This window comes from Hemibagrus wyckioides, linkage group LG21 (assembly GCF_019097595.1).
Source record: "Hemibagrus wyckioides isolate EC202008001 linkage group LG21, SWU_Hwy_1.0, whole genome shotgun sequence".
NCBI classification, from domain to species: Eukaryota; Metazoa; Chordata; class Actinopteri; order Siluriformes; family Bagridae; genus Hemibagrus; species Hemibagrus wyckioides.
Genome location: NC_080730.1, coordinates 10,449,659 through 10,460,975, shown reverse-complemented (window position 1 = coordinate 10,460,975; position 11,317 = coordinate 10,449,659). Strand labels below are relative to the sequence as shown.

General features: G+C 39.4%; 2 protein-coding genes across 2 annotated transcripts; one reads left to right on the top strand and one right to left on the bottom strand.

Moving 5' to 3' along the window:
* Positions 1-254: 254 nt before the first annotated feature.
* Positions 255-5,190, bottom strand: LOC131342271 (tubulin alpha-1B chain). The gene is made up of 4 exons (XM_058372989.1): positions 5,032-5,190; positions 1,819-2,041; positions 1,577-1,725; positions 255-1,479 (listed from the first exon to the last, which is right to left on the bottom strand). The coding sequence occupies exons 1-4, from the start codon at positions 5,032-5,034 to the stop codon at positions 499-501; spliced, it is 1,356 nt and encodes a 451-aa protein (XP_058228972.1). The 5' UTR covers positions 5,035-5,190; the 3' UTR covers positions 255-498.
* A 1,907-nt stretch (positions 5,191-7,097) lies between these two features.
* Positions 7,098-9,538, top strand: LOC131342780 (tubulin alpha-1A chain-like). The gene is made up of 4 exons (XM_058373994.1): positions 7,098-7,228; positions 7,734-7,956; positions 8,051-8,199; positions 8,305-9,538. Exons 1-4 carry the CDS (start codon positions 7,226-7,228, stop codon positions 9,283-9,285), a joined length of 1,356 nt encoding a protein of 451 aa, XP_058229977.1. The 5' UTR covers positions 7,098-7,225; the 3' UTR covers positions 9,286-9,538.
* The last annotated feature ends 1,779 nt before the right edge of the window (positions 9,539-11,317 follow it).

Genomic DNA, 11,317 nt, shown 5'->3' with positions numbered 1-11,317 from the left:
ATATTACACTATCATTGCTAATTAAAAATCTATTTTCTTTTAGAAAGTTACACTTCAGTTACTAAATCACACCAAATAATTTATTTAATTATTTACTGAAACAAATCACTGTCTAAGGTTTATGCAGGGATTTTGTGATAAGCTGTCTTTATACCAGATTTATTTATTATTTATTTATTTTTGCACTTGGTTCATTGTAAACTAAACATGCTCTTTAATACCAGGAATATAATTTCACAAAACAGACCATACACTTTAATTTTGACTCAATAATTTATTGCGCATCACAGTCAGAAGACAATGGAATGTGTGGTTCATAAGAGAGCAGGAACGTACCACTCAGTATGGAACATTGTTTTCTTAAAACACTGCCAGACTTCAACAGACAATGCAAACATACACATAAGAAAGCAAGATGCAAGGTGTCTGCAATGCAATCTATGAACTAGTGAGGATGCTAGATGACAAGCATACTGCCAATTCAGTAAGGAGAAATACTTAATACTCCTCTCCCTCCTCCTCTCCTTCTCCCTCAATGGAATCAACACCAACTTCCTCGTAATCTTTCTCCAGGGCAGCCATGTCCTCTCTGGCCTCAGAGAACTCTCCCTCCTCCATACCCTCTCCTACATACCAGTGCACAAAGGCACGCTTAGCATACATCAGGTCGAATTTGTGGTCCAGCCTGGCCCAAGCCTCTGCAATAGCTGTGGTGTTGCTAAGCATGCACACAGCTCTCTGGACCTTGGCAAGGTCTCCACCGGGCACGACAGTGGGTGGCTGGTAGTTGATACCAACTTTGAAACCAGTTGGGCACCAGTCCACAAACTGGATGGTACGCTTGGTCTTAATGGTGGCGATGGCAGCGTTTACGTCTTTAGGTACGACATCACCACGGTACAGCAAACAGCAGGCCATGTACTTGCCATGACGTGGGTCACATTTGACCATCTGATTGGCTGGCTCAAAGCAGGCATTAGTGATCTCAGCAACTGAAAGCTGCTCATGGTAAGCTTTTTCAGCTGAGATGACTGGGGCGTAGGTGGCCAGAGGGAAGTGGATGCGAGGGTAGGGCACCAAGTTGGTCTGGAACTCAGTCAGATCAACATTCAGGGCACCATCGAATCGGAGGGAAGCAGTAATTGAGGACACAATCTGACTGATCAGCCTGTTAAGGTTGGTGTAGGTAGGGCGTTCAATATCGAGGTTTCTACGGCAGATGTCGTAGATGGCCTCATTATCAACCATGAAAGCACAGTCAGAGTGCTCGAGAGTGGTGTGAGTGGTCAGGATAGAGTTGTAGGGCTCCACCACAGCGGTGGAAACCTGTGGAGCTGGGTAGATGGAGAACTCCAGCTTAGACTTCTTGCCATAGTCAACAGAGAGACGCTCCATCAGCAAGGAGGTGAAACCAGATCCAGTTCCACCTCCAAAGCTGTGGAAGACCAGGAATCCCTGGAGACCAGTGCACTGGTCAGCCTGTGGAGAAGAGACAATGCCAGTTGATGGTTAAAATAAATATCAGAATGTATGGTTTAAACACAGCAAGTCTGAAAAAAAAGTTCCAGCCTCTCACCAGCTTGCGGATTCTGTCGAGCACCAGGTCGATGATCTCCTTGCCGATGGTGTAATGCCCACGAGCGTAGTTGTTGGCTGCATCCTCCTTTCCAGTGATCAGTTGCTCAGGGTGGAAGAGCTGGCGGTAAGTGCCTGTGCGAACCTCATCTGAGGAACAATATAGAGAGGTTGATGAATCAGCAACATTCACTTGAAAATATCCTCCTAGAGACCTAAAAATAATTACAACCCTTTGCTTACCGATCACAGTGGGCTCCAGATCCACAAACACTGCCCTGGGGACGTGCTTGCCAGCTCCTGTCTCACTGAAGAAGGTGTTGAAGGAATCATCACCTCCACCAATTGTTTTGTCACTAGGCATCTGTCCATCAGGCTGAATACCGTGCTCAAGGCAGTACAGCTCCCAGCAGGCATTTCCAATCTGGACACCAGCCTGGCCAACGTGGATGGAGATACACTCACGCTGTGGAGAGAGAAAAAAGCAGGGAGTATTAGACTAGAAGTTAATCACACTGTACCACATATTTAGAAACAGAGTTATAATAGTTAGAAACAAGGATCTTCAGATCAGACGCACTTTTTCAAACTAGTAAATGAAATGGTGAAAAGGGAACTTCTGTTAGCTAATCACTATGGGGATACCTAATCATTTCTCTTCTGAATACTTAGCCCAGTAATAATAAGCAGCTTTTCATGTTTTCTCACTTTCTGAAAGTGTGCATTTTTTATTTTTTTTTTTATTTTTTTTTTTTTATTTTTTTTTTTTTTATTTATTTTTTTTTTAGGTACAAGTACTTCAGTCTTCATGAAAATACATCAGCTGTGTTTAAACAGAGTAACTGTGTCTACAGAAGAATGTGAATTATTTGTGAATGCAGCATTTTATACAGCACACTTTACACGATTCCATAACGTTGTCGAATAGTCTAATCTGATCGGTCAGACACAGTAGTTCTGGCTGTGATTCGAATCACAGGTTCATATTAATCATATTAATATTAAGTTCATATTAATGCCCTTGTTTTAATACATTATCATTTCAACAGTAACATCTCATTCAAAGGGCATTGTATGTTTTATAATGACTTTAATCATGTGTTATTTTATAAAATAAAAAGTGATTTACTGACATTTTCTATTAGGAGGCATTTTATTTAACATTTATGTAAGGAGTGTTGAGCAACAGTAAGTTTTATAAGACGTTTCTGGCTAACATGACGATACCTTTACAGTGAAAAAGGAAAGGCTGGTGAGGGAACATCTGTTTATAATGACTGTTTATGTAATTGATGCCTGATTTCTTACATTAACTTAAATGTAACTATAAATGATTATAAAATGTGATGTGTCATTCATAAATAAATTAGAAATGTAATGTAAAATGCAAATAACTGTGGTACAAGATTAATAAAACACTCAGGAAAATAAACCATTGCATGTTGGAGTGTTTCACACCATCCCTTCAGGGGTTATATTCCTATAATAGCATGTTCCATCATGTTTTTTTTTTTGTTTTTTTTTAACTTGCATCACATCATATATCGGACCATGTTCTTTTCAGGACCACACAGAACATGGATCTCCAACATCTTTTGGGATATCATTTAAACAAGCTCTAATACACTGATCAGGCATAACATTATGACCACCTGCCTACAATTGTGTTGGTGCCCCTTTTGATGACAAAACGGCCCTGACCAATCAAGGCATGGACTCCACTAGATCCCTGAAGTTTATGCTGTGGTATCTGGAACCAGATCAGACGCACCTTTTCAAACTAGTAAATGAAATGGTGAAAAGGGCACTGCATGCCCACAAAAAAAAAAAAACCACACCCTTGTTTGTGCTTCGCAAGCACCATTTCAGAAACAGTTAAATGTGTCCCTTCAGTGAACTTAATACGGTAAATGTTCCAGAAACGTTAAAACCTGGTTTATGTGTTAATATTTAACAGTGTTTAATATTTAATAGCAATTTAATGTAATGATCCATTTTTAGCACATATCCTCAGACAGACTCCCTGACCTTGAACACAGATTCCCAGCTCCCAAAGGGCTTTTCTTCATGGCATTATTAAAAAAAAAAAAAAAAAAAAATCATTTTTATATACCCTGCAAAATGGAATGTCTCCATTAAATAAGAACCAGTGTGTCATGCAGTGACAATGGAAGTAGGTCTAAGCTCATGAAGGACAGGCGTGGATCCCTGAATGTGCCGCAGAGGGCTGGTCTAGCCTAGATCACGCCACTTATTCCACACACACCTCCCTCCCTGTTTTTCCACAGTCTGCTCTATCCTCCACTCTCCTCCTCCCTCCCCCCAGTCTCTCCATCTTTGACTCCACCCGGCTGTTGCTGTGGGATTTGCACATTTCCTGGCTGAGTCGTGCCGTTGCCTAGCAACAGGATTTCGGATTGAAATGAAGTGTGAAAACTAGCATTGTCGAAATAGTTATGCTTTATGGGAAAATTTCATATATATTCGAATTACAGATACAACACGACACATAGATCTGTAACCGATAAGGACAGCCATCCTCTCATCTTTTCAATGACAAAGGGCGATTTCTTCTTTTGTTACCCTCCAACATCCCCCCACAGGCACCCTCAGCAGGGTGCCGGTGCCATCACCCCCATTCCGCTATAAGGAACTAGCACAAAGGTTAAGATTTACATACAAATCTCCAGATAGCGGAACCAGGACAGACACATTTACATTACAATTGGTCAATGTTCTACACACGAATCCTATTGTCTCAGCAAGGGCTGCAGAAATGTAGGTCGGAATTAGTATAAAATGCCGAACAGGCTTTTCCTTCTAAATCCGTCTCTTGCTCAATACTCATTACAATATTCAATATTAATAATCTTTGGCGGGGAATCACAACTCGGCAGAAAGTACATATTTTATGGCTATTGCTAAGATTTTGGCACATCAGAGACAAAGGCGGGAAGCGCGAGCCGATACAATAACGACATTTCGCCTACGTCAGCCCCAGCTAGTCTCCACAGAAAAGAAAATGGCCGTAAATCCGATTAGACCACTGGGATAATCATTTAGGGTGATGTTAAGTCATATGTTTGCTATCGGGGAGTTTTGTATACCGTCGTGGTCTTCTTCTTATTTTTTTTTGATACCTTATTCGTTTGAAATCGCTAAACATTTGCTAACGGGTTTCCCGCGCGCGCCAGCACGAGGAGCATCAGCCCCAGCATCTCTGCGCGGTCTATATTCTGTTTAATTTAATTACAAGAAAACAAATACCGCATAAATAATGTGCAGACCTCAAATTATATTAGTCACTTTTTATGAGCTGTAATTTTTTATGACGGTTATAAAAAAAAAAAAAGGCATTTGTGACCGCTATTCACATACATGTGAATTTTAAATTCACATGTTTTAAATAAGTAACAGCCTAAAATAAATTACTTACAGTTTCTAAATATTACTTACCATTTTTATATGTATGAAGAGAAGTCGGCTTGGAGGAAAAAGAAAATTGTGTGGGTTTCACTCGCCGGTGAAGTTCGTTACCTTGCTCGACAGTTAAGAGTCGATGTAGTAACTACACCGCCGCTCCAATGGCGCCCTCTTTATAAAGGCCTGCGCTGAAGGGGACGGTCTCATGAATATGCAATCAGTCCGGGTCTTATCTGCAGGTTGCCAGGTTGACATATTCACACTTACCAACCCGTTCTTTGTCTGCAACTCGCCAGGTTTCCGCTGCACGATTTTCGGCCTGATTCTATCACAGACATAAAAACGAACATCGTAAAATAATTTCTTGGTTTTCAGTTGAGATCTCGAAGACCACTTGAGAAAAAAAATGTTAGTGTGAGAAGTTTTGTATTAAAATGTCAGAGTATGACCTTTTCTACGATCCACTGAAAGGTGGTTAACGTAGTATAACCCATCTCAGAACAAACACATATACAGTGGCTATGATGAAGCATAAAAATATCCTTTTGTTTATGTAGCCTCTTTTTGCATGAGTCTAGATCTCTATGACTAAGCAAAGTAATTTTCTTCAGTCATCGATGTCTTAGTGTATCTTCATATGGGTAGCGTGTTATCACCCAGTCTGTTATAAAATTTACACAATATTTAGTTGAACATCACGTACATTGTGACAAGTAATAAGACTTTTGATATCATACCGTGTTAAACAATCGACTCAAACCTATATAATTTATATAAAATAACTCAAACCTACCATGAGGCCATTTTACCTGACGTGCTTAAAAGTAGGACGTTTATGCAGTGAAACCCACAATCTGGCAATCCCGTATGCAGTTTCTTGTTAGCATCATGTTATTTTGAGATGCGAATATAGCAGGTTAATTGTAAAAAAAAAAAAAAAAAAAAAAAAGTTTTTTTTATTTCTTGAACCTCACTGCATTGTAATTAATTTTTATCTATTTGAGTGAATAAATATGCATAAATCATTAAACCATCCGATCAAAAAAATCACCCCTCTTTTCATTCTCTCTCTTATACCTATGTAAAGTATTAAAGTCAGATCAAGGGATGATACTTATTTTTATATCAGTTTTACAAACGATGCTTTATCTCTTTACACAGGATTATTTCTTTTTTTTTCTGAAAAGTCTCGTAATAAAATAGGAAACTCAATGAAATCTATAATTAATATAACGTACAATTCAGTACGACGTGAATCCTAATATTGTTAAGAGATCGTCTAATATTTGGGACTATTTTATTTTATTCTATTTTTGCTGTACTTGTGGGAAAGACCATTAGGTTGTCATTCAATTCGATTATAACATTATTGGATTAAAAAAAAAAAAGGCTCAGGCGTGTTCATAAAGAGCTGCTGAGAAGAGGCGGTCACGTGACGCACTGCAGCTCGGTGACGTCAGCGCTGCAGCAAAATCTCAGACAAAGAAGGGCGGTGGCGATCAGAGCTGAGAGACAGGACATGTTCAAATCAATAACACATAACCTGATCTTTATCTTAAGCGGGTTTGGGTAACAGAATGCGTGTTTTCAATATGCATTTGTAAGGCTTAATAAGCTGTCATTGTATTTAAACAATGTCAGGTTGGGGAATTCAGAATACACACAGGCACATATGCTCATTTGCCCAGCAGGTTAAACCGATACTTTAATTGTTATAGGTGATTTAATTCAGGTACTGCAATGCAAACAAAACAAATATAGACGTATTTATATTTTAAGAGCCTACAGTCCACAAAAATGACATTCATATATCATTTTATCTGTGTATCTGTCTGTCTGTCTTAGGATGCTCGGCAGTGTAACGTTCAATAACATAACAATAACCTCTATAACATCAATGATGTAAATAAGGTGAATTATTATAGAAAATTTATTAAGTTTTATTCTTGGCCAAATGAACATTCTGCTTTATACATCTAGGAAAATGAAATAAATGTATGAAATATGCGCACTTTCACTTCCCTGTGTCTAAACGCAACATCCTCCTGCCCCTCTCTGCGCATGTGCGTGTCCCATTCTTCACACAGCGCTCCGCCGCCCGACCCCGCATTTTCACGCATGCGCATTACGGATCCTGGCAATTGGCTCTGCATGCCGTTGTCCAGCGGAGGCGAGTACAGTGTCCGTCACTCTTCAGCTCAGACAGCATCTGCAGAAAGAGAACAAAATGGTAAGCCTCATGCTTGTTTGTTAATGCGATTTTGTGTATATATAAAAACACCATTTTTTGTATTTTTTGGAATGTGGGTTTATAAATGAAGGATGGAGAGCTTTAGTGGAATAATTGATTTAATCGGCTGCAGGGCGGGGTCAGGATGGAAAAAAAAAACCCGTTATTGTTCTTACAGACAAAGGAGTTTAGAGAAATAATTAGCATGACAGTATGTAAGAGTGCAAATAGTCTCTATTCTTTTCTGATTTATTTGTGGTTATGTGTAATATTGATCACAAATATGGTTAGGGTGGTTTATCAGAATTTAGATCATTATAATATCTTAATATAATAGGTAATAATAGCCATTTATTTCTTCAAAATAACTTTAAATGAGGCCACGTGTTTTCCTTCTTTTTCTTTTCTTTTTTTTTTTTTTTACTGTATTGCAAACATTCATGATTAAATATTGCATGTATTCCTACTGTGTCATATATTTAAATCAGTTTCATTCTCTCCACAGCGTGAGTGTATCTCCATCCACGTTGGCCAGGCTGGTGTCCAGATTGGAAATGCCTGCTGGGAGCTGTACTGCCTTGAGCACGGTATTCAGCCTGATGGACAGATGCCTAGTGACAAAACCATTGGTGGAGGTGATGATTCCTTCAACACCTTCTTCAGTGAGACAGGAGCTGGCAAGCATGTCCCCAGGGCAGTGTTTGTGGATCTGGAGCCCACTGTGATTGGTAAGCAAAGGGTTGTAATTCTTTTTTAGGTCTCTAGGAGGATATTTTCAAGTGAATGTTGCTGATTCATCAACCTCTCTATATTGTTCCTCAGATGAGGTTCGCACAGGCACTTACCGCCAGCTCTTCCACCCTGAGCAACTGATCACTGGAAAGGAGGATGCAGCCAACAACTACGCTCGTGGGCATTACACCATCGGCAAGGAGATCATCGACCTGGTGCTCGACAGAATCCGCAAACTGGTGAGAGGCTGGAACTTTTTTTTTTTTTTTTCAGACTTGCTGTGTTTAAACCATACATTCTGATATTTATTTTAACCATCAACTGGCATTGTCTCTTCTCCACAGGCTGACCAGTGCACTGGTCTCCAGGGATTCCTGGTCTTCCACAGCTTTGGAGGTGGAACTGGATCTGGTTTCACCTCCTTGCTGATGGAGCGTCTCTCTGTTGACTATGGCAAGAAGTCTAAGCTGGAGTTCTCCATCTACCCAGCTCCACAGGTTTCCACCGCTGTGGTGGAGCCCTACAACTCTATCCTGACCACTCACACCACTCTCGAGCACTCTGACTGTGCTTTCATGGTTGATAACGAGGCCATCTACGACATCTGCCGTAGAAACCTCGATATTGAACGCCCTACGTACACCAACCTTAACAGGTTAATAGGGCAGATTGTGTCCTCAATTACTGCTTCCCTCCGATTCGATGGTGCCCTGAATGTTGATCTGACTGAGTTCCAGACCAACTTGGTGCCCTACCCTCGCATCCACTTCCCTCTGGCCACCTACGCCCCAGTCATCTCAGCTGAAAAAGCTTACCATGAGCAGCTTTCAGTTGCTGAGATCACTAATGCTTGCTTTGAACCATCTAATCAGATGGTCAAATGTGACCCACGTCATGGCAAGTACATGGCCTGCTGTTTGCTGTACCGTGGTGATGTCGTACCTAAAGACGTAAACGCTGCCATCGCCACCATTAAGACCAAGCGTACCATCCAGTTTGTGGACTGGTGCCCAACTGGTTTCAAAGTTGGTATCAACTACCAGCCACCCACTGTCGTGCCCGGTGGAGACCTTGCCAAGGTCCAGAGAGCTGTGTGCATGCTTAGCAACACCACAGCTATTGCAGAGGCTTGGGCCAGGCTGGACCACAAGTTCGACCTGATGTATGCTAAGCGTGCCTTTGTGCACTGGTATGTAGGAGAGGGTATGGAGGAGGGAGAGTTCTCTGAGGCCAGAGAGGACATGGCTGCCCTGGAGAAAGATTACGAGGAAGTTGGTGTTGATTCCATTGAGGGAGAAGGAGAGGAGGAGGGAGAGGAGTATTAGATTTCCTAGTCTTGCTACAGTATGCTTTTCCATGTTAGAACTGTCAAATGTCTCTCAGACAAATATCTCTCAGTCTTTTGCTAGCAGTATGATGTGATACCAGAACAAGTATTAACACTACAGCTGGTATTAGGTTCTTTGTAGTCCAGAAATCCGTCAACTGTATGACAATGAAGGTCATTGTTGTCATTCTGCCTTTGTGTAATCAGTGTTTGCTGTGAAAACCCAATAAACTTTTGAAAATAATTCATCATACATTGCATTATTCTAATTTGTACTGTTCTGATTATTTTCTTAGCTGAAATTTTTTATTAATCATACTTCTTTTTTCTTTTTGAGGAAGAAGCACATGCTTCTTTTTTGTATTACAAAGTAATACAAAGCATATCTATCTATTTATTTATTGCACCACAGTCTTTGTAATAAACATCTAATAAAAGCTTCCCTAGCATATGTAAATTGTCTACTAAACTTAATCAAAAGGCCTTAGTTTTCCTCTTCATGTGCTACAATTGGGCCCAATTCTAATACTTTCCCTTGCCATTTCCCCTTGTTTGTTAGTCTACGCAGAATGAATTGTGACCTGGTGCAGTTTATTTTTTAATGTTCTTTTTAAACAACAGTGAAAGAGTGTGCTTGTGAGTGTTAATAGGACTGGTATAATACTTCATATGAAACATACATACATAACTTTAACATTTTATTTTATTTAGAAAGCAAAAATATTTCTAAAATTCTTTATTTATTTCTTAAAGTAAAAACATTTGTTTCTATAGTTAACTGCTATTTTATTACATTAAATGCAGCAAAACTCATTTCATTCCTCACATACCACAGAAGGGTGATTGGTGCATGTCAGAAGTAAAAGGGCAGATGATATGACTTAAATGCAAATATAAAATGATTTTGGAATTAAAGAAATAGACACTACATGAGCATGATTTGCAAAAAAAAAAAAAAAACATACAGCAGTATGCATAAATGCAGCAAATTAGACATTTCTTTAGCATTTTCACCCAAGTCTCATTTTAGCAGCTGCCACTGATGTTATATTAAATATAAAGCATTTATAAATTGATAAAAAGTATTTACGTTCTTTATAATATTCTGGTTGAAGCCGATTTCTTATTATGATCCCTTATGTAGCTTGTGTTAGTATCCCCATATTCGGTACTTAATATTTCAAATTACTGAAACAATTGAAAAAGATTTATGACCGTTACTGATGGATCAATCATATCAGGCTATGTTTTAATGGCTGGTAAAATTGTAAATCCTACAATAAGGTATTAGTCTATCATTAATAAAAGTCAATAGCTTGTTTCCATCTAAATTTTGGCCTGTGCACCACATGCATATGATTGATCATGGAGTTAAAATATAATAAATAAAATACTGAGCAAAAGGCAACACATACACCAAATGCAACAGTAGTATTGGCAGAGATGAGTGAAATGCTAAATTTACCTTCCACGTAATGAGTTTATTAGAATCTCTGAACATTAAAGATGCATTCAGTCATCATTCATTTATGTTTACCAAGGACTTTATCCTGGTCAGGGTTATGCTAGATGGGGAGTCTATTATCCAAACACTTGATGTTAGGTAGAAATACACCCTGAATGGGATGCTTGTCTATAGTGCAGCACACCAGGTATGCACACATTCACACCTAAAAGCAATTTAGGGTAGACAATCCACCTACTGGCATGTTTTGATGATAGGAGGAAACTGAAGAACCTGGGGGAAACCCACACAATCAGAACAGGCAAACTCTTGCCAGACAGGTATCTGAGCTCAGGATCAAATCTTGGAGCTCTGAGGCGGCAATGCTACTGGCCACTGTATCCTCCAATGCAAGATATGTAATCAACTTAATCTGATTTTCTTGATATAAGTGTTTTAAGACAAATTGAGTTAGTTTGATTGTACTATTATTATTGTAACCAAGATAGCAGTTTTGATTTTGATGATATAATAACCTGTTTATTACCTATTAACAGCAACATACTCTGATTGTCAACACTATCCC

Coding starts and splice junctions, on each gene's coding strand:
- LOC131342271 (XM_058372989.1), bottom strand. Junction 1,726..1,818: donor TCTGGAGCCCACTGTGATCG/GTAAGCAAAGGG, acceptor ATTGTTCCTCAG/ATGAGGTTCGCACAGGCACT. Junction 1,480..1,576: donor TCGACAGAATCCGCAAGCTG/GTGAGAGGCTGG, acceptor TCTTCTCCACAG/GCTGACCAGTGCACTGGTCT.
- LOC131342780 (XM_058373994.1), top strand. Junction 7,957..8,050: donor TCTGGAGCCCACTGTGATTG/GTAAGCAAAGGG, acceptor ATTGTTCCTCAG/ATGAGGTTCGCACAGGCACT. Junction 8,200..8,304: donor TCGACAGAATCCGCAAACTG/GTGAGAGGCTGG, acceptor TCTTCTCCACAG/GCTGACCAGTGCACTGGTCT.